This window comes from Bos grunniens, chromosome 3 (assembly GCF_055505025.1).
Source record: "Bos grunniens cultivar Pamir isolate PY7600 chromosome 3, Bosgru_T2T1.0, whole genome shotgun sequence".
NCBI lineage: Eukaryota > Metazoa > Chordata > Mammalia > Artiodactyla > Bovidae > Bos > Bos grunniens.
The window spans coordinates 97,913,505-97,938,718 of NC_141167.1; the positions used below are offsets into that span (position 1 = coordinate 97,913,505).

Sequence of the window (25,214 nt, forward strand, 5' to 3'; positions counted from 1 at the left end):
ATCGTGTTTGTTGCTAAGAAACAGGCATGGGATCACACCAAAGTCGCTTTTTATGTAACTGTCGAGTCTGTATTGTTTTGTTTTCACATTGCCAAGTAGATTCCTGACCTAGGGAGGGAAAAAATTACCTCCTCGGCATTGGAGCCACCACCCCAAACCTCACAAGGCAACGAGATTTGAGCAAGACATGAGTTGTCAGCACCCAGAAAGACAAGAGCACCCAAGACCAGGTCAGCCTGGCCAGCCAGGTCAGTCCCCTGCACCTGCTTGGACTGTCAGCTCCCCTCACAAGCTGCAGGGCTTACATTGAAACAACCTCCCACCCACTCACTCATGCTTAGAGGTTGGCCAAGTGTGCCACCTCCATCTCTCCTCTATCTAACCATGGCTGCAGCTGGGGAGGAATTATGCTAAGGAGGTGGAAAGCAAATACTAGGAGGAAGGAAATGAAGAAACACTTGGGTGTGTTTTCTGAGTCTTATTTCACCTTTTCACTCTCATCGCTACTGAACTGGAACGGAACAAACTTCTCTGCATACAACCATTCATTTAAAAATGGTCCTGAAATTTTATGGTCTATATCTGCCTAGCAGAGACTTTCCTGACAAATGGAAATGTTCCCATGACAAATGGAAAAATAGGCAGATGGCTAAGGAGGTGGGTGAGAGCAATAGAGAGAAGGTAGAGGAATGCAGAAGCTGAAGCGGGCAAGAGACTTTTTCCTGAATTTCTTCTCTTGCCATCAAACCTTTATCCCTGATGGTCAAAGACCTGGCTCTTTCATCAGTGGGAGAGGCACCCCTCATCTGCTAAAGATAGTGGAGGTGGGGAGGAGGAAAAGAGAGTACTATGGAAAGGGATTGTGGGGTGAATATTTAGAGCTAGAAGACACTGTCATACCGATGTTGACATCCCTGCCTCTGAGTTTAAAATGTCAGTGGAATAAGGGCCTCATCAGTCTTAGTTGCTATGTTTACTCTTCGAGACAATGATCAGATAGGCAGCACGGCAGAGAAGGAAGAAGAAAGGGCCTTGAGCCAGGGTTGGCAGGATCTGGATTCTTGCTCTAGGGTCGGTACTTGCACAGGAAGTGTTGGCGCTCATCGCATTCTTTGCTGGTCCAAGTTAAAAAATCTGCAAGAAAATAAACAGATATTTAAATCCACCCACTTGCTGTGTGAGTTTATCAGCATTATCTGGGTGTTTGCTTGAACCCATGGATAGGGTACAAAAGTTTGTGGCAGCTTGACTAGGATGTCAATAGTCAAAGCTATGGTTTTTCTAGTAGTCATGTATGGATGTGAGAGTTGGACTGCAAAGAGAGCTGAGCACCAAAGAGTTGATGCTTTTGAACTGTGGTGTTAGAGAAGACTCTTGAGAGTCCCTCGGACTGCAAGGAGATCCAACCAGTCCATCCTAAAGTAAATCAGTCCTGAATATTCATTGGAAGGACTGATGCTGAAGCTGAAACTCCAGTACTTCGGCCACCTGATGCAAAGAGCTGACTCATTTGAAATGACCTTGATGCTGGGAAAGATTGAAGGTAGGAGGAGAAGGGGAAAACAGAGGATGAGATGGTTGGATGGCATCACCGACTTAATGGACATGAGTTTGAGTAAACTCCGGGAGTTGGTGATGGACAGGGAGGCCTGGCGTGCTCAAGTCCATGGGGTCGCAAAGAGTCAGATACAACTGAGAGACTGAACTGAACTGAACTGACTAGGATGTAGAGCCCAGTTGTTAGGTCAAACACCAGTCTACATTTTGCTGTGCAGGTATTTTTCTATTTAGATGTGATTTAAAGGCCACCCACTCCAGTATTGTGGCCTGGAGAATTCCATGGACTGTACAGTCCATGGGGTCGCAAGAGTTGGACATGACTGAGCAACTTTCACTTTCATTTGCATTTAAATCAGTAGACTTTGCATAGAGATTACCCTCCAAAACTTGGTAATCATCTAATCAATGAAGGCCTTAAGAGGAAAGACTGAGGTCCCCAGAGGAAGGAATTCAGACTACTCTCAGCCTCAAGCCTACAACATCAACTTGCAGGAACATCCAGCCTGCTGACCTGTGCTGTGAACCTCAGATTTGCCAGCCCCCACAATTGCATGAGGGCTTCCCTGGTGGCTCAGCTGGTAAAGAATCCACCTGCAATGTAAGAGACCTGGGTTCAATCCCTGGGTTGAGAAGATCCCCTGGAAGGGAACAGCTATGCACTCCAGTGTTCTGGCCTGGAGAATTCCATGGACTGTATAATCCATGGGGTCACAAAGAGTCGGACATGACTGAATGACTTTCACTTTCACAACTCCATGAGCTGATTCCTTAAAATAAATTTCTCTATCCTACATGCTCTGTCTGTCTGTCTCACTCTACCTTCTCTTTCTTTTGTTTCTCTGGAGAACTCCAAGACAAGCTAAAAGAGAAATAATTTAAACATCATACACAATTTCAGATGCTCCATACCAGCATTGCTTTTGAGGAAGGCAGGGCTTGACATTTTATTGTTGTTGTTGTTGTTTTATCGCTAAGTCGTGGCCGACTCTTTTGCAACCCCATGGACTGTAGCTCATCAGGCTTCTCTGTCCATGGGACTTTGAAGCATTTTTGAGGAGAGGTTCAATTTTTTTTCTTCCAAAAAATAAGCTCCACAGAATGGCTTGCCAATCTGGTGTGTCTACCACTGAGCGATGAGTTGCTCCCCAGTTGGCTGTCTGCCTGGCTTTGACTTGTAGATCTGGCTCTGGCACTGGCACCAGGGTGTGTCAAGTTGATGGGATAAGAGCCTGGGAGGTGGGGCATGGAGGTACAGCCAGGCAAACCAAGGTGAGGTGCTTGGTTCTCAGGAGGAAGAGGAGATAGGTCCTGACCACTCCCTCAGCCATAGGCCCCAGAGCTGGGCCACAGAGTGTAAATGAGATGGAGACGCAAACATTCTGGGCATTGCCAAAGTGTGGGGCAAAGAGAGCATGGCACGAGCTTCAAACGACCATGGGGAATGCAGCAAGCTCCCCAGTGGGCACTAACTTAGGAAAGTGTCTCTTTTCCCTCATTCCTCCATGAAAGAGGGGCAGGTTCAGGGAGGGGTGTAGGAGACCATACTCGCCTCCCTTCCAGGCCATGAAAGCCACAAGCCAAGTCTGCACAGTGATAAGCATCTGACATATATTGGGGCTTCCCTGGTGGCTCAGCTGGTAAAGAATCCGCCTGCAATGCAGGAGACCCAGGTTTGATCCCTGGCTAGGGAAGATCCCCTGAAGAAGGAAATGGCAACCCACTCCAGCATTCTTGCCTGGAGAATCCCAGGGACAGAGGAGCCTGGTGGGATATAGTCCTTGAGATCGCAAGAGCCGGAGTTAATGACGAAACCACCACTACCACCACGATGATTAGTATTATTTTTCCCTCTATACAGAGTGGCGTCTGAGGCACAGAGAAGTAAGGAATCTGGTCAAGGTCACACAGCTAAGTGAAGGAACTAGACTCCTACCCCAGGCATTCAGAATGCAGAACCCAGGCCCTTGACCTAAACTATATTAAATATGAAATTTATTTTTCGGTTGTAGAACCCTAGTTATCATTACTCAATATCTCATGGTGAACCAGTAGGTAACTCAGGAAGCACTGTGAAATACAATTTTCCAAAGGGTCCTGGTCTTTTTAAACAGAAAAAAGGAACAAGTTCAGTCACACAGAGAAGCACACACATGGAGTGTGTGTGGCTCTAATTGGGGACACTAATATTATACCTTGTGAGTCTTAAACAAACTATATAGCCCCTGAGTTGGTGAAGCTAAATCTGTTATATAAATATAAAGTTACATTGACAGGGCTGAGGGGAACACACTTTTGAATTCTACCTTCACCAGTTTCTAATCCTTGCTTCCTTCCTTGAGCTTTTCTGCCCCGAGAGCCTGTATCCTGAGAGTGGAGAGCTGGGCTGAGTGAACGGGAAGAGAAGTGTCCTGTGGCCTGGTGTTCTCAGGTGGACGACTGGCTTCTGGTTCCCACACAGGACACTTCATTGTTGGGAACTTTGCTGATGTGGACACAGACTGACAGTGTGAGGATTTTGTTTCAGAGCTCCATCTGATTGAGACCTTAGAATCACGGGAGGGACCTTGGGAGGCCATGGTCCCCTGCTCCCCTGGAGCTTGGTCTGGCATCCAGCCCTAGGGATTCTGATGCTGTCAGTCTCAAGCGATCCCTGAAATTCTAAAAAATTTTAAAACATTCCTTAGCTGACTCTCATGTGCTGCAAGCCTCTTTTAATGCTTTTTTAAAAATTTTAATTATTTATTTTAATTGGAGGATGACTACAATATCGTGATGGTTTTTGCTATATATGAATATGAGTCGGCCATAGGCACACAGGCAGCACCCCCATCCTGAACGTTTCTTCCACCTGTCTCCCCACCCTATCCTCTAGGTTGCCCCAGAGCACCGACTTTGAGAGCCTTGCTTCATGCATCAAACTCGCACTGCTTATCTATTTTACATATGGTAAAGCATGTGGTTGGTTCAATGCTATTCTCTCAAATCATCACATCCTCTCCCTCCCCCACTGAGTCCAAAAGCCTATTCTTTGTGTCTGTGTCTCCTTCGCCGCCCTGCATATAGGATCATCAGTACACCTTTCTAGATTTCACGTATATGCATTAATACACAATATTTGCCTTTCTCTTCTTTAATGCTGCAGCTGCAATAACAACCCCATGCGTGTGTGCTCAGCTGCTAAGTCGTGTCTGACTTAGCCCGCCAGGCTCCTTCTGTCCGTGGGATTTCCCAGGCAAGAATACTGGAGTGGGTTGCCATTTCCTCCTCTTGGGGATTTTCCCAACCCAGGGATCGAACCCATGTCTCCTGCATTGGCAGGCAGGTTCTTTACCATTAAACCACCAGGGAAGCCCCAATATCAACCACAATGTCCACTTTTGCTTGGTTAACTCTACTGATTGGTTTCTCACTACTTTCTAGGGTAGTTCATTATATTTTTGGACCATGCTGATTGTTGAGAATATTTTCCTTGGCTTGAGTAGAAATTTACATTTTGGTAGCTTCTACATATTGGTCTTGGTGTATTCCTTCCATCAGAGATGACTTATTCTTTAAACAGCAGCTGTAGTCCCTTCGAGACTGTGGGAAGTGCCCCCTTGGTCTGTGATATGACCCACTTATCTCCGAAGGTTTGCTTAGTGCTCACCTCAGAGTTTGTCTCCACATGTTCATTACTTTGCTGTCAGAAAGTTTTTGCATATAACCTTTATTCTTCAGACAATAGTAAACCTGTTCCACATCCCTTTCCACCTGAGCCCCAGCACCTGAGTCCTCAGTCCTGGCCCTTCCCAGGCTCACCCCCTGGCTAGTGGGGGAATCCTGGTGACACTACAAAGGCCTTTTAAACACACTGGGATGTTCTCTTTCAGATCAAGCATCTTTTACATCTCTGACATTCTGTTTCCTTTCCATGTCACTTATTAGCCATGGTTCTCATATAGGAGTGATTTTCTCCCTCCAGGGGATATTTAGGGCTTTCCTCGCGGCTCAGACGGTAAAGAATCTGCCTGCCAATGCAGGAGATGTGGGTTCGATCCCTGGGTCAGGAAGATCCCCTGGAGAAGGGAACAGCTACCCACTCCAGTAATCTTGCCTGGGAAATTCCAAGGACAGAGGAGCCTGTCAGGCTACAGTTAATGGGGTTGCAAAGAGTTGGACAGGACTGAGCAACTAACACTTTCAAGGGACATTTAGCAAAGTCTGCAGACATTTTTGGTTGTTACAACCTGTGTGTATTTGTGTGTGTGTGTGTGTGTGTGTGTGTGTATGCTGCTGGTATCTGCTGGTTAGTGACTAGGGAATGTTCACCCTACAATGCACAGGGCAGGTCCCACAACAAATCATTACCCACCCCAAACGGCATTTGTAGCAAGGCTGAAAACCCTAACATATTAGCATAAAAAGCAAAGCTTGAAGGCAGGCAAGAGAACTGAAGAGGCTGCAGTGACGGTGTCCAGCCTGCAGCCGAGGTTCTGGGCACTATGTTCTGGGATGAAACTCAGAGAATATGAGCGAAGAATGCAGGCAAAGTAAGGTTTCCAGGGCTTATGGGGAACCCTGACTATAAAGAAGCCCGAAAGCAGTCACATATATTTGCTCCCTGTAGTCTGGGTTTCTCCAAATATGACATATTTCCCCCTCATGGTATAGCACAGAATTTTAAGATAAACAGAGACACAGATGTAGAGAACAAACGGATGGACACCTAGAGGGGAAAAGGGGAGGGGATGGATTGGGAGACTGGGATTGACATGTACACACTACTGTGTTTAAAATAGATAACAATGAGAAGCTACTGCGTGGCACAGGGGGAAAAAAGAGGGGTCAGTCTGCTCACAGGCCATCTATTAAGTTAATCTTAACAATGCATTCCAATATACAGTGGGTGCAGACCAACACTATTTGATTCCACTTACACGAGATACCTAGAATAGTCAAACTCACAGAGTCAGAAAGGTCATTGGTAGATGCCAGGGATGGGGGTGGGGATAGGGATGTGGGGAGAGGGAAGGGGGATTTAGTGTTTAATGGGGACAGAGTTTCAGCTTAAAGAGGTGAAAAATTTGGGAGATGGAGGATGGTGAGAGTTGTACAACAGTGTGAATGTCCTTAGTGCCACTGAGCTATACAGTTAAACGTGGTTAAAATAGTGTGTTTTCTATTATGTGACTTTTACTATGATAAAAAAAACATAAAAAAGAGAATGTAAAAAAAGTGAATGTAATCATTTGCTGTATAGCAGTAATTAACACAACATTGTTAATCAACTATACTTCAGTTAAAATGAGTTATTGAAAAATTTTTTAAAAAGAAAAAAGTGATTGGAGTAAAAGAAAATATTGATAACTGAACGGCTGGTACACTGATATGGCAAAGATTGTGAAATGGTCACAAATGGTCAGTGAGTAATGTCTGGGACAAGGCCTCTGTCCTGTAGAGTTGTGGGTGTGAAATGGTGCAGAGAGGAGTCAATGTCCAGCTTCGCTCTTAAGAGGAAAGAGGAGCTGGGATTCAGGAAGAGATGTGGTAGAACTTACTGGTCTTGGCATTCATCACAGCACAGTACTTGTTCTCACCCACGGACTTGCCAGACAAGGATCTGTAAATATACACGGCTCCATCGACCCACTGCCAATGATGCTTCTGCAAACGACAGGAGATGGGAGACACGTACACGTTAGCCTCCCCACCTGCTCACGGCCCAGATGGTCACCACAGCCCACTTAAACACAGCGTTCACTGTAAAACTTGGGAAAGCACAGAAATGTGTGAAGGGAAAATAGAAAAGCACTCCATTTAACCTTCAGGAAGACAACATTACTAATATTTTACCATATTTACTTGTGGTGTAACCATTTTTATCTATCACAATATTTTTAGTACTGAAAAATGTGGTAGCCTTTAAAACATATATATTCAATTTTGTAGTATTTTGCTTTCCAAACATTTTTTAATGGTAAGAATGTACCACAATTTACCTTGCTGATTCTCCTATTGATTGATGGTCATGTTGTTTCCAATTTACAATTACTGCAAAGAATACCGCTATGAACAATTTTATTTGTAAAGCTGTTTATGCACTTAAAATTATTTTTTAAAACTAGAATCCCAAAAGTAGAATTAATGACCAAGGGGCATGCATATTTCAAGGATATTCAAGTGCATTTCCAAACTGCTTTTCAAAAACAGTTCCGTTGTAGGAATTTATACCCTCATTTACTGGGAAATTTCTCCTTATCTTAAAAATACTATTCATTAAGACAAAGCAAACATCTAGTAATCTAAGTCAAATTATATTGTTATTCTAATTTGTATTTCTTTGATACATTCATTGTACAATTCATTAGGCAGTTTACTAGCCGCAGTCATGAAGGTAAAAAATTAAATTTAAAAAAATCTGGTAGAAATTCCTTCAATTAAAAAAATAAATAAAAATCAGATAGAAATAGATGTAAATATTTATCTTATCTTTGAATGAGAGAGCTCTGGTTAATAGCAGTGTAAATACTAACAATATAAAATTAATTGTATAAATCATTTGTAACATCTATAGCAAAGTTTATTAAGAAACACAAAGTCTAGGATTTTTCTCCTTGTATTCTTTGTGCTTTTTTTGGTTAACATAGAAGCTCCACAAAGAATCTATAAATTGCAGGTCCCACACAGAGACTTCAGCAACCTCACATGTCATTTCTTACAAAGAGGTACTGAGAGGGGTAAAATGAAAGACCAGTGAAGAAAGTTAAGGAGGGCATAAGACACATGACCGCATCTGGTGAAAAGCTTAACTGAAAGCTTTCCCCTTTAACTCAAGATCTAATTGGAATTTAATTAAGCGGGATCTCACAATGAGACTCTGTGTGTGTGTCTGTGTTTATTTGTATATGTATATACCCCTATATACTTACAGAAACCTCTTTTGAAAGGCTCTGGGGAGCTGGTACTTTTGTGTTTGAAAAGGTTTGAGAGGGCTCTAAATGGGGGTCTGTAAGTGGAGGACATTGCTTTGTCCCTAACCTGGACGCCTTGGCCTCTATCAGGTGGAGGCAGGTGACTGAAGACCTGCTGTGTGTGCCCTTGCCAGTGGGCCCGGGCCCGTTTCCCAGACAGGAGCTGTCTATCTGCTTTTCCCACGGGGCCATGAGTGCGCCAGGTCTGAGGTTACCTTCTGTGGGTCATGCAGGCCAATCCACACCGGCTTGTTTCTTTGATAGGCACGTATGTACTTTGCTATGGTGCTGGCTTCCTTTAAATTCAGGACAGATGCCAAATGGGCTCCGTTTCCATATGACTGACACTCGAGCTGAGGGCAAGGAGGAGATATGAGGTTTAAAAACATAGCCCACAATCTAAATGTCCATCTACAGACAAATGGATGAAGAAGATATGGTATATCTTTTTTATGGTTGAGTAATAGTCCATTATGGGCTGAGTAATAATGGACTATTCAGTTCAGTTCAGTTCAGTCACTCAGTCGTGTCCGACTCTTTTCGACCCCATGAATCGCAGCACGCCAGGCCTCCCTGTCCATCACCAACTCCCTGAGTTCACCCAAACTCAACGTCCATCGAGTCCGTGATGCCATCCAGCCATCTCATCCTCTGTCGTCCCCTTCTCCTCCTGCCCCCAATCCCTCCCAGCATCAGAGTCTATTGCTGCTAAGTCACTTCAGTCATGTCCGACTCTGTGCAACCCCATAGACGACAGCCCACCAGGCTCCCCCGTCCCTGGGATTCTCCAGGCAAGAACACTGGAGTGGGTTGCCATTTCCTTCTCCAATGCATGACAGTGAAAAGTGAAAGTGAAGTTGCTCAGTCATGTCTGACTCTTAGCAATCCCATGGACTGCAGCCTACCAGGCTCCTCCATCCATGGGATTTTCCAGACAAGAGTACTGGAGTGGGGTGCCATTGCCTTCTCCGTCAGAGTCTATTGCTGCTGCTGCTAAGTCACTTCAGTCATGTCCGACTCTGTGCAACCCCATAGACGGCAGCCCACCAGGCTCCCCCATCCTTGGGATTCTCCAGGCAAGAACACTGGAGTGGGTTGCCATTTCCTTCTCCAATGCATGAAAGTGAAAAGTGAAAGTGAAGTCGCTCAATCATGTCCGACTCTTCTCGACCCCATGGACTGCAGCCCACCGGCTCCTCCATCCATGGGATTTTCCAGGCAAGAGTACTGGAGTGGGGTGCCATTGCCTTCTCCGAGAGTCTATTACTCGGCCACAAAGAATAATGAAATAATAACATTTGTGGCAACATGGAAGGACCTAGAGACTATCATACTAAGTGAAGTAAGTCAGACAAAGACATATACCATATGATATCGCTTCTTTGTGGAATCTAAAAAATGATGCAAATGAACTTATTTACAAAACAGAAACAGACTCATAGTCATAAAAAACAAACTTCTGGTTACCAAAGGAGTCAGAGGGCGAGGGATAAATTCGAAGATTGGGATTAAAATATACATACTACAATATGTGAAACAGATAAACAACAAGGATCTACTGTATAGCACAGGGAACTCCACTCAACATCTTGTAAAGACCTATAAGGGAAAAGAATCTAAAAAAGAATATATTAATAGAGGTGTATGTATACCTGAATCACTTTGCTGTACACCTGAAACTACTGGGATACTGTAAATCAATTGTATTTCAAGAAAAGTTAGAAAAAAAAAAAAGAAAGAAAAGCACAGCCTTCACCTCAGAACCCTAGCTCACCATGCAACATGCACACACAGCCCCCGCCGCCTCTCAGGACAGAAGACTTCCTGTCATCATGGGAGAAAGCACAATGTCACAGGTGTGAGGTCTCTTCGAGGCCAGGTCACGAGCTTTAGGGCCAGGAGAAGTACCTGGGGTCCTGGACTCGCCTCTCATTTGTGTATGTGACCTTGACAAGTCTCTGTACCTCTCTTCCTCGTCTGTAAAATGGAGGACATAATTATGGCTACACAAGGGAGTTGTTACGAGGATGGAACTGTCATAATGATGTATTATAGTAATACACTTCAATAAGTCTGAGACCACGGATTGTAAAATGTGCCATTCTCTAACTAGAAACTTACTGCCCAACTGAAAAAATCATTTTATATACACACACTTTACAGACAGACAGAGACACATACTTTATGCTCTCCTGGGCTTTGTTACGGGATCTGCCTACATGATAAAACTTAATTTAATAAAAGCATGGTTTGACTGTGGTTGCTACTCTAATGCTTGCCTTTGAACTTGCTCAGTATTAGACATGGTTACTGTTTCATGATAATTTAGTCCTGGAGGAGGGCACGGCAACTCACTCTAGTATTCTTGCCTGGAGAATCCCATGGACAGAGGAGCCTGGTGGGCTACAGTCCATAGGGTCGCAAAGAGGTGGACACGACTGAAGTGACTTAGCAGTCCTCACACTAAGTGCCAGTCACTTTACAAAACCCAAATGTTTTTACATCCATAATTTCATTTGCCTTTCAAATTTGTGAGGTGTAGATGCTGGATTCCCAGTCCACGTTTTGGGAGTGTACCAATCACAAAGATTGCTGGGACAGAAGAGCAAACAGGCTCAGTTGGTTTAAGTGATATTTTCCCTGTAAGTTCACATGGCTAGAACCCAGGGCTCTGCTTCTGCGATTGGGTTTACCTGTCATTTTCATGCCAGCTCCATTGCCTCCAGGAGTTTTGTGAACTAAGATAGCAACTAGGAATCAAGAAGCACAGCACTGTGGGGTCAATTTCTCCAGTCCTTCCTGACACCTTCTCTGCACTCTGGTTCAGGAGTGGTTAACTCTGCTAAGGCTTGGTAGCAATCTTATGGATTGTTTTTGCCTTGAAAATCTGAACTGAGCATCTACCATGTGCCAGAGGTTTTTTGCAACAACCCCAACAACCCCATGGAATGAAAGCAATATCCCCATGTTACAGAAGAAAACTGGTAAAGCGAGGTATAGCTCTAACTAATGCCTGGCAAAGCGTGATTTAAACGCACACCTATATTATTCCAATATAGACTCGGACTTCCCAGGTGGCTCAGTGGGTAAAGAATCTGCCTGCAATTTAGGAGACACAGGAGACACAGGTCAATCCTTGGGTTGGGAAGATCCCCTGGAGAAGGCAGGGCAACCCACTCTAGTGTTATTGCCTGGAGAATCCCATGGACAGATGAGCCTGCCAGTTACAGTCCATGGGGTCGCAAAGAGTCAGACATGACTTAAGTGACTGAGCACACATATTATTCCAAAGCTCCCCGGATATCTTCCTCTTTGTTTTGGTAGAATTAGCATTGGCTTCTCTGGGGACAGGCAGTACAAATGTCTGAGGCCATTGTGGGCCCAGATTGTACCCCATATCCCCACTGGTCTCCCCAGTCAGTCACTCCAGTAAAACAACCACAATTCAGAGACACAGCAGCCCTGACTCCTCACATTCCGAGGTAACTTACTCTGACTGGCTAGGTGGGTATCTCTTAGGAAAGCCTCAGTGAAATAAAACCAATGCGTTTGTTGAGCTGTGGGGTCACTAAGGCCTTCCATGTGTTCGGAATGCTTCACTCTCTGTCAGGTGGCTCTGAGGCTGGTAAATCTTGCATAGCAATCCAAGTTGTTCTTTCTGTAAGTTCCTCATCTCATCCTCTTTGGCTTAATGTGCTTCTGTCTTTTTCCCTGATAACGGACTCTCCGAGGGGAGGCTGTCTCTGGTTCATTCTCATGCCTTTGCAGCAACCCCAGGGTATGGGCCTGTAGCATGCCCTCCATTGATTTGTCGTTGTTCAGTCACCCAGTCGTGTCCAACTCTTTGCGACCCCATGGACTGCAGCACGCCAGGCCTCCCTGTCCCTCACCATCTCCCAAAGTTTGCCCAAGTTCATGTCCACTGCATCAGTGATGCCATCCAGTCATTTCATCCTCTGATGCCCTCTTCTCCTCCTGCCCTCAATCTTTCCCAGCATCAGGGACTTTTTCAATGAGTCAGCTGTTCGCATCAAATGACCAAAATACTGGAGTTTCAGCTTCAGCATCAGTCTTTCCAATGAGTATTCAGGGTTGATTTCCCTTAAGATTGACTGGTTTGATCTCTTTGCTGTCCAGAGGACTCTCAGGAGTCTTCTCCAGCATCACAGTTCGAAGGCATCGATTCTTCGGTGCTCCATCTTCTTTATGGTCCAACTCTCACAACCACAACCGTACATGACCACTGGGAAGAACATAGCCTTGATTATATGGACCTTTATTGGCAGAGTAATGTCTCTGCTTTTCAACACACTGTCTAGGTTTGTCATAGTTTTCCTGCTTAAGAAGCAAATGTCTTCTGATTTCATGGCTGCAGTCACCACTGCAGTGATTTCAGAGCCCCCAAAAAGGAAATATGTCACTACTTCCACCTTTTGCCCCTCGATGTGCTCCATCGATGCTTACAGCATTAGAGGAATTGAAGAGGTAACCCTCTTCTCTCCACTTCACCTGCCAGGTGACTTCTCGGAACACCAGGGAAGGACCCTTGGCTCTGAGTTGAATGATACCTGGAGCTTCGAATGTTCCCTTGCTCTAGAGACACCTCTCTGAGCATGAGCCAGATTTCTTACCTCAGCCTCGGACCAGTTTCTCAGCTTCCGGAAGTATCCATAGCAATATGGCCCATGGTAAAACCAGCCGGTAGCACAGCTAGGTCTCACTATAGTGGCTGTGCACAAACAAAAGCAAATACAAGTTACAAAGGAAAGAAAAAGCAGTTCAACACCTTAGCCAGTTTAAGACCCAGGTCACCTTGAAGGAGGAGAGCTGAGCGCCCTGGAGGAAGGCTCTCTCTCAGCTGCCACATCTTTATACTGTTCACCTTTCTCCTAGGATCTCCAGAGGGGGCTGTGGTCTTTTACCAGAGTACTTCAGCACTGGGGAAAAGGAGATCACCAGATCTTTGAGGATACCGGACACTGGCTCTGAACTGACACCGATTTCAGGAGACCCCAGACATCACTGAGGTCTTCCAGTCGAGTAGGGGTTTATGGAGGTTGAGCAATCAATGATGTTTTAGCTCAGGACTATTTTCCATGGACCTAGTGGTCCTCCAAGCCCATCCCTGTGCTAATCTCCTCAATAATGGAATATGTAATTGGAATAAACATCCTCAGCAACTGGTAGAATCCCCACGCTGGTAGCAAGATCAAACAGATGTAATTCAAGAGATCACAAGAGTGGATGAGGGGCATCAATTGGTAGTTTTAGGCATTATAGGGAGCAAGTGGGTTTTTCTTTTTTTTAATCTAGGGGAATGCACAACCGGTTAGATGGCAACTTGGCAGAAACTTGAGAATGAGGGGCTGTAAGTCAGTAGGCAGGGGAGGGGAACATTTTAGGCTAAGGGGGTGGGTGAGCAGAGAAATGGCAGCAGGAAGAGCAAGCACTTAGGTTTGCTGTGCATGTAGAGGATCTGTCAGGCAACCACTATAGAAAACAGAAGGAGAGAGTCAGGGCCCAGAAGCCAGGGACACCATGATTCAGAGAGAAGCGCAATCTCTTTCAGCTAGTGGACTGATGAATGGACCATGGCACTGAAACTGCTGGAAATGCAGAGGACCCAGGTAATGAAGGGGATGCTGAGCTAGTAAGTCTGGACTTTGTGCCAATGTGGCTGCTCGGTAATGCTGTGGACGCGTGCAGGAGTCTTTCCACCCCCAGCGCATGTCCCTGCACTGCTGTGGTCAAATAGCCTCTCCTCTCTCCTCGGGCAGATGACGCCGCTGTCACTTGCCTGCCTTATGCTTCTGTTCTACGTCATTGTGTGTGTTAGCCCCTCAGTCATGTCCAACTCTTTGAGACCCCATCGACTGAGGTCTGCCAGCCTCCTCTGTCCATGGAATTCTCCAGGCAAGAATACTGGGGTGGGTTGCTATTCCCTGATCCAGGGGATCTTCCCAATCCAGGGATCAAACCCCTGTATCCTGCATTGCAGGCAGATTCTTTACTGCTGAGCCACCAGGGAAGCCCTGTTCTACTTCATTCCTTGCCTACAAATCTCCTCTCCTACAAATCTCCTGTTGCTTTCAGATAAGCTCTCCACTCAGTTGGGCATTCAAGGGTATTCATAGCCTGGTCTTATGGCCCTAGTGAAACACAGCTTCCTGTGCAGCGGCCCCAGCTGCAGCTTGGAACATGACGCTCATGGTTGACGTAGATCCTTTGCTTGTGCTCTGCTTTGTACCTGTGAATGATGGACAATGACTAACCTAGTGGAGGCACAGCAAGAAAAGTTTCAGTGTGAAAGTGTCTCTTTTACCCTTTCCTGTTTGCCCATTTTGCTTGCCTTTAACCTTGCTTGTGTGCTAAGTCACTTTAGTCATGTCTGACTCTCTTTGGGACTCTATGGACTGTAGCTCACCAGGCTCCTCTGTCCATGGGATTCTCCAGGCAAGAATACTGGAGTGGATTGCCATGCCTTCCTCCAGGGGATCTTCCTGACCCAGGGATTGAACCCACATCTCTTATGTTTCCTGCATTGGCAGGCAGCTTCTTTACCACTAGCACCACCTAGGAAGTCCTCTGTTTAACCTTGAAAAAGCCTAATTATAGGCATTAAATCACTAGGCAATTTAACCTAACTCCTGACTTATGCTCTCCTGAATGCATACTACACCTTGTCTAAACTGCTGATTGTTTTTCTAGATAAAAAGAAATAAAAATGAAGAATTCAGCAGTTAAAAGATGTCGTTGTCGTTCAGTCACTAACTCATGTCTGACTGTTTGTGACCCCATGGACTGCAGCACACCAGGCATCCCTGTCCTTTACCATCTCCTGGAGCTTGCTCATACTATGTCCATCAAATTGCTGATGCCATCCAACCATCTCATCCTCTGTTGTCCCCTTCTCCTCTTGCCTTCAGTCTTTCCCAGCATCAGAGTCTTTTCAAATGAGGATGAAAAGTATTGGAGCTTCAGCTTCAGCATCAGTCATTTCAATGAATATTCAGGGTTGATTTCCTTTAGGATTAACTGGTTTGATCTCCTTGCAGTCCAAGAGACTCTCTAGAGTCTTCTCCAGCACCACAGTTGGAAAGCATCAGTTCTTCAGTGCTTATCCTTCTTTATGGTCCAACCCTCACATCCATATGTGACTACTGGAAAAACCATAGCTTAGCCCATATAGACCTTTGTCGACAAAGTGATGTCCCTGCTTTTTCATATGCTGTCTAGGTTTTCTTAGCTTTTCTTCCAAGGAGCAAGAATATTTAATTTCATGGCTACAGTCACCGTCTGCAGTGATTTTGGAGCCCAAGAAAATAAAATCTGCCACTGTTTCCACTTTTTCCCCATCTATTTGTCATGAAGCAAGGGGGCTGGATGCCATGATCTTAGTTTTTTCAATGTTGAGTTTTAAGCCAGGTTTTTCACTCTCCTCTTTCACACTCATCAAGAGGCTCTATCCTTAATAGTCCTCTTCTCAATCCTGCAGGCAGATCCTGCAGGCAAGATGACATTGGAAAATTCAACCAGTCTGCACACAGTGGGGAATGGTGCAGAATCCAATTTCCTGCATCAATAATTCATTAAGGCTCTTCTGTCTTTCTCCCCTTTAAAAATCGTCAGGGCTGAGCAGAATCTTTGGAGTTGGCCTCTGGACACAAGTTCAGCTTCTCCCTAGACTGCCAGCTTTTCTGAGTCAAGCACCTTTCCTTTCTAAGCAACAAGCAGTCAAACTGGCTAACAAAGGGGTACCTCAAACGAATCAGGAACAAGCAACATAGAAGCTCATATGCTTAAATACCTTACCTTCTCCTACCTTCAGGAATACAAGCATCAGCATTTGATGTTAAATAAAAAGAACACCTTTATGCCACTGCTGCTACTCCTGTTGCATTATCACCAGCTTCCATGTGCAGAGTGCTTCCTTGCCGCCAGGCACTATGCTGAGGGGTTTATTTGTACTACATATGTATCTTAGGGAGGCGAGGAAACACACCGGGTGGCCACCCGTCTAAGATCACACAGGGAGGTGGAAAAGCCACTTTTCAGATTCAGTTCTCTAACTTACGAATCTGTGTTCCTGCCACCAAACCTCTCAACTTTGGCTTTTATAAAAAAACAAGAAATTGGAAATATGGCAATGAAAATCATTAGAGGGTTGGGATGCCTTGGTTATTTTATCAGGGGGAAAGAAAGTAAAAGACATCTTTGACTCTTAGAGTAAAAATTGATCTTCTTAAGGAGAAGGCTGACCACCGATTACCACTCCAAATGAAAAGGCTTGAATTTCAGTAAGGAACAGTCTGGAGAGAGATTATGAAGCATGCTTTTCAATTGAACACTGGTGAAAAGATTCTGAAAGAGGTGGAAGGGAAGAGTCCACGTCTCTGACTCCAGTCTGAGGATAAAGGCCCCTTGCTTCACACCAGGTGCCCCTCGTTCAGTTCTCCCTGATTTCTCTTTCGAACTCTGAAGTGACTCTGCTCGGCATCCTGTGGGCAGATGTGTAAGCACAGATTCTCCACCACCAGGTACTTTCTTTTTTCCTGAATCCAGGTAGTGAGAGCAGAGCCCTCAGTGGCACACTGGAGGACCTAGAGGGGTCAGGGCAAAGCACACCTTGGGTCATGCTTAAGGCCGGACCACCAGTGCGCTCTCTCTCTCCCTGCCCCTGTGTCTGTTTTGAGCGTCCTTCTCAGTTTCTGTCCATGTCGCTCTGTTCGGCTCCCTCTGAGCCTCTCTGTGTCTTTCTGACCCTTCCCGTGTATTTCTCTTTGTCTCTTGCTGTCTCCCCACTCACCCTGGTGTCTCTGTCTCCCACTAACTTTCTGCTGGTCTCTGTGGGTCGATGACTGTCTGTCTCTCTGCCTCATTCTCTCCTCTCCTTCCTCCCCCCTCACCTCACCACGGACTGCATGATACTACAGCCAAGGCCGCGGCACCCTGACGGAGATGCGTGAGCTCCTGGAGGGGCAGACTGCGCTGCTCTGCTGGGGCTGCCGCTCTGCCTCCCACCACCTCACACCTCACGGAGCATTTACTATGTCCCAGGAGCTGTTCCAGGCATTCCAGTCACCCTCACAATAACCCTGGCAAGTAGATTGTCACTAACCTCAGTTCCAGAGGAGAAAACAAAGGCAGAGAGTTGTCAGGTCCTGGAGTCCTACAGCAAGTAAGTGGCAGAGACAGGATTTGACCACCCAAGATGGTCTGACTCTAAACAGAAGCTCTCAGTCATTATAGTCATTGAAAGTGAAAGGGTCAGTCCCTCAGTCGTGTCCAACCCTTTGCAACCCCATGGACTGTAGCCCACCAGGCTCCTCTGTCCGTGGAATTCTCCAGGTAAGAATGCTGCAGTGGGTTGCCATTCCTTTCTCCAAGCGATCTTCCCAAACCAGGGATTGAACCTGGGTCTCCCGTATTGCAGGCAGATTCTTTACCGTCTGAGCCACCAAGTTTGCAGCATTGTAGTCATTAGGCTCAATTTATTTATTAAAAAACCCCTATGAGCCAAGTACATTCATTTAGATTGCCTTGTTTAATTACCAGAGCTTTCCTAAGTAATAAGGATGTATATATCCCCCCTGGACAGATAAGAAAACCTCTTCAGGGGTGAAGTAACCTACTGAAGACACTCTTGGGGAATGAGGAGGGATCTGGGAGAGGAGCCAGTGCCCAGAAGCCCTAGAACCCTGATTCCGCCACTCCTGGTCCTAGACTCCTCATCCATACACATGCAGTGGCAGGAGGTTTTGGCTCGTAACATCCCACCTGGACTACTAATAGTCTTTTTGCTCCACCACTTACTAGAAATGTGGCCTTGGGAACATTATTTAAACTCTTTTAGTTTTGGTTTTCTTGTTTATACACTGAATCATAGGGTTGTTGGGAGGATTAAGTGGGATAACGCATGTACAATGATTAGCACTGAGTGTCTAGTAATTGTCAAAAAATAGTAACTACTTAATAAATTGTAGCTATCAAAATAATCACATTATCATTATACCCATGTAATATGTTTTGAAAATAGTAACTAGTTAGGATGTTTTTTGTTTTGTTTTTGTTTTCTATTGGAGTATAGCCGATGAACAATATTGTGAGAGTTTCAGGTGAACAGTAAAGGAATTCAGCCATATATATATATGTGTGTGTATATATATGTATATATGTGTATCCATTCTCCCCCAAACTCCCCTCTCATCTAGGCCAATGCATAACGTTGCTCAGAGTTTCCTGTGCAGTACAGTAGGTCCTTGTTGCTAATCCATTTTCAGTAGAGCAGTGTGTACATGTCCATCCCAACTCCCTCACTTCAAGCCCCCCCAGGGAAGCCAGGACCAGAGCAGCAAGGCCCTAGCTACCCAGGCTGTTGATTAGAAATGGCCATGGAACGCGGCCCTCTGGGGGAGCTTGAGGGCAGCCTCTCCCAGTCTTTCACACGCTAGCACGTTCCAGAGAAAGTGGTTGAGTTCCCCAGGTCCTGAATGGCCGTAGATGGTTGAGAGAGCTGATAGCTGGACCCGTAGACTTCAGCCACAAGTACCAACATGAGGCCCCAAGAACCCTGCCTCCCTTTGTATCTCCTTCCAGTCACTCTCTCCCCTGGCCTAGGTATCCGCGCGGGGAGAAGTGCTGGGTCATGTACAGCCCCGGGCCCTCTCAAGAGACCTCTTCTCAATAGAAGTGCTGCTCAGGTGAGTTTCTTCACCCCCTGTACCACATACGACACCAGCAGGGCCTCTGCAGAATGTCAAAGCAGCCAGGATGCTTATTCTTAGCTCATATATGCAGCTTTCTTCCCCTGCTTTCTCCACTGGTAGATTCTAGGGTATTGCTTACAATCTCACAGATGTGTTACTTTGGTATTTTGTTTATAAAATATTTTATTTTTTTTAATTTATTTATTTGTCTGTGCCCGGTCTTAGTTGCAGCATGTGGGATCTTAGTTCCCTGACCAGGGATTGAACCCGGCCACCTGCATTGGGAGCACAGAGTCTTAGCCACTAGACCACAAGGGAAGTCCTGACATGTGACTTTATACTTGATGCTGGGCCTATATGTGTGTTGGAGCCATCTCTCCAACTAGTCTGTATGTTCTTTGCAAACTAGAATCCCCCAATATGTTTAAATAGGAAAATAATGCACAAAACACTGGGTAGTTCTAATTATAGTTATCATTACTTGACTGCCAGGTACAGGCACTTTAAATACATTACCTCCACCCTTCATAATAAATTTGCAAAATAATTATTATAATCTACATTTGATTGATGATGGTTTCACTACGGCTTACAACCATACAAAGAACATTGACTGTGGGCTCAATTCCAGCTTAGTGACTGATACTCACCATCCAGGACTTCAGTGCTGATTACACAGCTCATCAGAAAAACCAGCCACATGCTTTTCAGAGCCATCTTCCTCTTCCCCCAGGGACAGAAGTGCTTCAGGAAGCACAGATCTCAGAGTCTTTGTCAGTTTTTCCTTGATATTCCTGGATTCACCCAGATCTGAAATTTCAACACATTTATACTAGTGAAGTGGACCTAGGAATTTATAAAAGCCAAATCGTATTAGTAAATGCATGCTTCTCAGTCGCTCAGCTATTCCCAATTCTTTGTGATTCCATGGACTGTAGCCTGCCAGGCTCCACTGCCAATGGGATTTTTCAGGTAAGAATAATGAACTGGACTGCCGTATCCTCCTCCAGGGGATGTTCCTAATCCAGGGATCAAATATGTGTCTCCTGCATTGCCTGCATTGGCAGACAGATTCTTTACCTCTGTGCCACCTAAGAAGCCCAAATCATAAATGAAGGAAAAAATATTTCTCTGGCTAAACCCAAATTATACAACAAAGGGAATTTGAAAAGATACATGCACCCCAATGTTCATTTCAGCCCTGTTTACAATAGACAAGTCATGAAGAAAGTGAAAGTCACTCAGTCATGTCTGAGTGACTCCTTGTGACCCCATGAACTATACTGTTCATGGAATTCTCCAGGCCAGAATACTGGAGTGGGTAGCCTTTCCCTTCTCCAGGAGATTTTCCAAACCCAGGGATCGAACTCAGGTCTCCTGCATTGCAGGTGGATGCTTTACCAGTTGAGCCACCAGGGAAGCCCCCAGACAAGATATGGAAGCAACCTAAATGTCCATCAACAGATGATAAAGAAGGTGTGATGAACCTAGAGATTATTATACTAAGTGAAGTCAGTCAGAAAGAGAAAGATAAATACCATATGATATCACTTACATGGAATCTAAAATATGAAACAAAAGAACTTACAAAACAGGAACAGATTCACAGACTTGGGAAACAAACTTATGGTTACCAAAAGGGAAAGTTTATGGGGAAAGGGTAAATTGAGAGTTTGGGATTGATATATACAGAGTATCTTTAAAATAGATAATCAACAAGCATCTACTGTATAGCATAGGGAACTACACTTTACTAAATAATAACTCCACTTTTCTGTAATAAAAGAATTTTAAAAAGAACATATGTATACATGTATAACTGAATCACTTTGTTGTACACCAGAAACTAACAGCACTATAAATTAATTATACCCTGCTGCTGGGAAAGACTGAAGACAGGAGAAGGGTACGACAGAGGACGAGATCGTTGGATGGCATCACAGACTCAACCGACATGAGTTTGAGCAAGCTCCAGGAGATGCACAGGGCAGCCTGTTATGCTTCAGTCCATGGGGTGGCAAAGAGTCGGACACGACTGAGCGACTGAACAACAACATACTTCAATAATAGATAAATAGGAATCTCAAGCTAAATATAAAGATTAGGAAAAATTATCTTATGTCAGCCTCTAAGCCAATGCCAAAGATCTAACTCTACTGGGCTGAATGGTTTCAAGTCTGAAAGCATTTGGTATACTCTGAAGAGCCCGCCCTTGCTATTCTAAGCATAACCAGCAGAGGGCGTCCAAAGCAAGCTTTCTCTCAGATGAGGCAGTATTTGAGCTTTAATAGTTTAAGTCCGGAGAAGGCAATGGCACCCCACTCCAGTACTCTTGCCTGGAAAATCCCATGGACAGAGGAGCCTGGTAGGCTGCAGTCCATGGGGTTGCTAGGAGTCGGACACGACTGAGCGACTTCACTTTCACTTTTCACTTTCATACACTGGAGAAGGAAATGGCAACCCACTCCAGTGTTCTTGCCTGGAGAATCCCAGGGACGGGGGAGCCTGGTGGGCTGCCGTCTCTGGGGTCGCACAGAGTTGGACACGACTGAAGCGACTTAGCAGCAGCAGCAGCAGTAGTTTAAGTCAATCAAGTCAATCCCAACCGTGAGTTTTTAAATGTTAGAATTAAAACTGAATATGTTATCTAATATCTCCACTTTACAATTTAGAAAACCTGAGGTATAAAGTCATTTTCTCATTGTCACACAGCTACAAGATTTCCTAACTTTAACTTTCTTCCCTTTACACTTAGGAGATATCACACTTTTAAAAAAATAATTTTATTTTTCCTGTGACTAAATAGTACACAAATTATTAAAAGATCATTGAAAAACTAGAGAATACGAAGCAATCTTCCAGAGAAACAATTGAGTGAAGAGCTTATTAACATTTTTCTAGGCATGTGTTGTTTACATAATTTTGTATAGAGTCATATAATTCTGAAACATGGTTTTATCTCTCAGAAACAGATTGATTGTAATAAACATTCTTCCACTCTCATAACTTTTATGAAGTTTTGCTTCTGTCTTTAGTATAAATTCACGTACGTGAGAGCCTGCTAAGTTGCTTCGGTTGGGTCTGACTCTTTGCAACCCTATGGACCGTAGCCTGCTAGGCTACTCTGTCCATAGGATTCTCTGTCCATGGGATTCTCTAGGCAAGAAAACCGGAGTGGGTTACCATGCCCTCCTCCAGGGGAATCTGCTGGACCCAGGAATCGAACTCTTGTCTCTTACATCTCCTGCATTAGCAGGTGGGTTCTTTCCCGCTAGCACCACCTGGTAAGTCTGAATTCACATACACAGGGTTGTAATTTCACAGAACACACAAATTGTCACATTGATATTCTTGGCTAAAATACCCTCTGAACCTCGAGGAGTAGGAGGGAGGCTCAAGAAGGAGGGGATATACGTATACTTATAGCTAATTCAGGTTGTTGTACAGCAGAAACCAAGACAACATTGTAAAGCAATTATAATCCAATTAAAAAATAAATTTAAAAGAATTTTAAAAATGCCCTCTGAACAGGCTGTAGTGTATGTTCATTCTAACACTAGTGGGCAGGAATGTGCTTTCCTCAGCCCTTAATGAACACCTGATTTGTCAATTTTTTTTTTCTTGCTAATTTTGGTATATTAAAGAAAAACTTCATTTTAAAAATACTGATAAAGTGGGATGTCTTTTTATATAATGATTAGCTCTTAAATTTTATTTTATGAATTTTTGGTTTACAGCTTTGCACAGCTTATTGTTGGATTTTTTATCTTTTTCCTCAGGAATCTGGAGGGCTTTCTTTGTATATTTGTTGTCTTTTATATCATACCAAAAATATTTCCCAGTTTGTATTTTCTCTTGTTTACAATACACTTTTTTTGCCTACTGAAAATTTCAAAATTGTCATAGTTATCATATCCTTTATAACTTTTGGAACTTATATTTGAAAAACTGGCCATTGCCATCCACATAAGATTAAAATATCTACCTCTATTCTATTTTTTATCCATTAGGCAACTACTTTAGTGTAAGCCTGGGGTTGGGAAAAAGGTTTTTCCCCCAAATTACTAAGATGAGTAATTCATTGCATTTTAATTTGAGCATACTTTATGATCCGCAAATCAGCATACATGTTCTAACTCTCAAATAATAGATTGCTTAAGGGAAATAAATGGTGAAACAGAGTGTTTGAAGTGGAAACTTTCCCAGAAAATCTAAAGATTAGGTCCATATGGACACTCTGACACAGCGTTGATAAGGAGGGAAACAGAAGAGTGAAGAGTGTGTGGCTGTGATGACCTCTCTCTCTCTCTTTTAATTATGGTATTAACCTGCAATTGATTCTGCCGAGGAGCCTCCATTGCAAAAGTGAAAGAGGTCTTTTGGCTGTCCTGTACCTGCTTCAAGACACAAACGGTAAAAGCTTCGCTCTCAGGTCAACAATCTGGGGAAGGGAGGTTCAGCATCTTTTTAAATATAGTCCTCCCCACTTATCTGCAGGGAATACATTCTAAGACCCCCTGAAACCACAGATATTACAGAACCCTATATATGCTGTTTTTCCTATGCTAATCGGGGTGGTGGGGGTCGGGGTGGAGGGAAGCAGTACGCTGGACAAAGGGATGACCTGCCTCCTGGGTGGGAATAAGCAGGATCATGCTGCTCAGAACAGAGCGTGGCACAATTTATAATTTATGACTTTTTTTTTTTGGAGTTTACCATTTAATATTTTCTGACCCCAGCTGACTGAAGATAGCATACTTGGGAGAGTGCCGCCAGGATAAGGAAGGGGCACCACTGTAACCTATAACTGAATCCTAACAAATTGACATTCATTGAATGCTCCCGTGTCATCCAATTTAATCCCCATAACTGGGTTGCATTCCAGATATCATTAGCTTATTTTGCACATGAAGACCCTAAAGTTTATGGAGATCAAGTATCTATCCTACAGTTTCACAGCTTCTAGATTGCTGAACCAGGATTTAACTCAACACTGTTTGAGACCAAAGCCAATGCTCTTTATAAGACAAGGAAAGAAATAAGTAATTTAAATGAAAAAAACAGCAACACAAGCATGATGAACATGTTTTGAACTATAACTTGTTCTTTCTGGCCCAGTTAAAAGCTGGCAAAGAAAAACAGATACTCAAAGAAAGCCCTATGCCCTCAACGGCATGGAGGATTAATTACCTGGTTGGCATTCAAGGCTCTGAAGACCCCTGCCTTCTTCAGTGTCCTTAGAGATCCCAGGAAGTTTCTGAAGTTCTTATATCTTCTTGCCTCAGGAATTATATGACGTTTGCTTTAATCACACAGCAGCAATGTTTACAAATAATAGCCATCCATAAAAGTCTTATCTACAGCCAAAGTGAACTGAATGAGATATGAATTGAGAACATGTCTAAGTTGTATTTTAATTATTTAAGAGAACCTCTCCCTAATTGCAAATAGAGTATTTTCTCTACAGTCCATTTTAGCAATATCCTGTAATTTGTGATGAAAGAAAATTACACTATTGAAGGATAGGAAAGTAATTTTGGCTTATATATAATTTAACTTGAAATTTACGCTAACTAGAATAGCTTATTTGTGGAAATAGAGCTAAGGATGTAGAAAACAAACACAGTTACCAGGGGATAAGCAGGGGAGGGATTAATGTGAGACTGGGATCGACACACACACACTATTATATGTGAAATAAACTAATAAGGTCTTACCGTATAACACAGGGAACTCTATTCAATACTCTGTCATGACCTATATGGGAATAGAATCTAAGAAAGAGTGAAAAAGTGAAAGTGTTAGTGGCTCAGTTGGATCTGACTCTTTGTGACCCCGTGGACTGAAGCCTGCCAGGCTCCTCTGTCCTTGGAATTCTCTAGGCAGGGATACTGGAGTGGGTTGTCATTCTCTTCTCTGGCGGATCTTTGCAACCCAGAGCGGGTATATGGATATGTATAAGTAATTCACTTTGCTGTTACAACTGAAGCTAACATAA

General features: G+C 44.1%; 1 protein-coding gene across 1 annotated transcript; it reads right to left on the reverse strand.

Moving 5' to 3' along the window:
- Nucleotides 1-35: 35 nt before the first annotated feature.
- REG4 (regenerating family member 4) lies at nucleotides 36-24,589 on the reverse strand. Its single transcript, XM_086392153.1, has 6 exons — nucleotides 24,407-24,589; nucleotides 19,867-20,026; nucleotides 13,142-13,239; nucleotides 8,726-8,863; nucleotides 7,098-7,203; nucleotides 36-1,134 (listed from the first exon to the last, which is right to left on the reverse strand). Exons 2-6 carry the CDS (start codon nucleotides 19,931-19,933, stop codon nucleotides 1,067-1,069), a joined length of 477 nt encoding a protein of 158 aa, XP_086248279.1. The 5' UTR covers nucleotides 19,934-20,026; nucleotides 24,407-24,589; the 3' UTR covers nucleotides 36-1,066.
- Nucleotides 24,590-25,214: the final 625 nt, after the last annotated feature.

Bases quoted from the DNA above. Each gene is read 5' to 3' on its own strand.
- REG4 (XM_086392153.1), bottom strand. From the start codon at position 19,933: ATGGCTCTGAAAAGCATGTGGCTGGTTTTTCTGATGAGCTGTGTAATC. The intron at 13,240-19,866 runs GTGAGTATCAGT...GTTTGTGCACAG, and splicing joins CAGCACTGAAGTCCTGGATG to CCACTATAGTGAGACCTAGC. The intron at 1,135-7,097 runs GTAAGTTCTACC...ATTTTCTTGCAG, and splicing joins TGTGATGAATGCCAAGACCA to ATTTTTTAACTTGGACCAGC.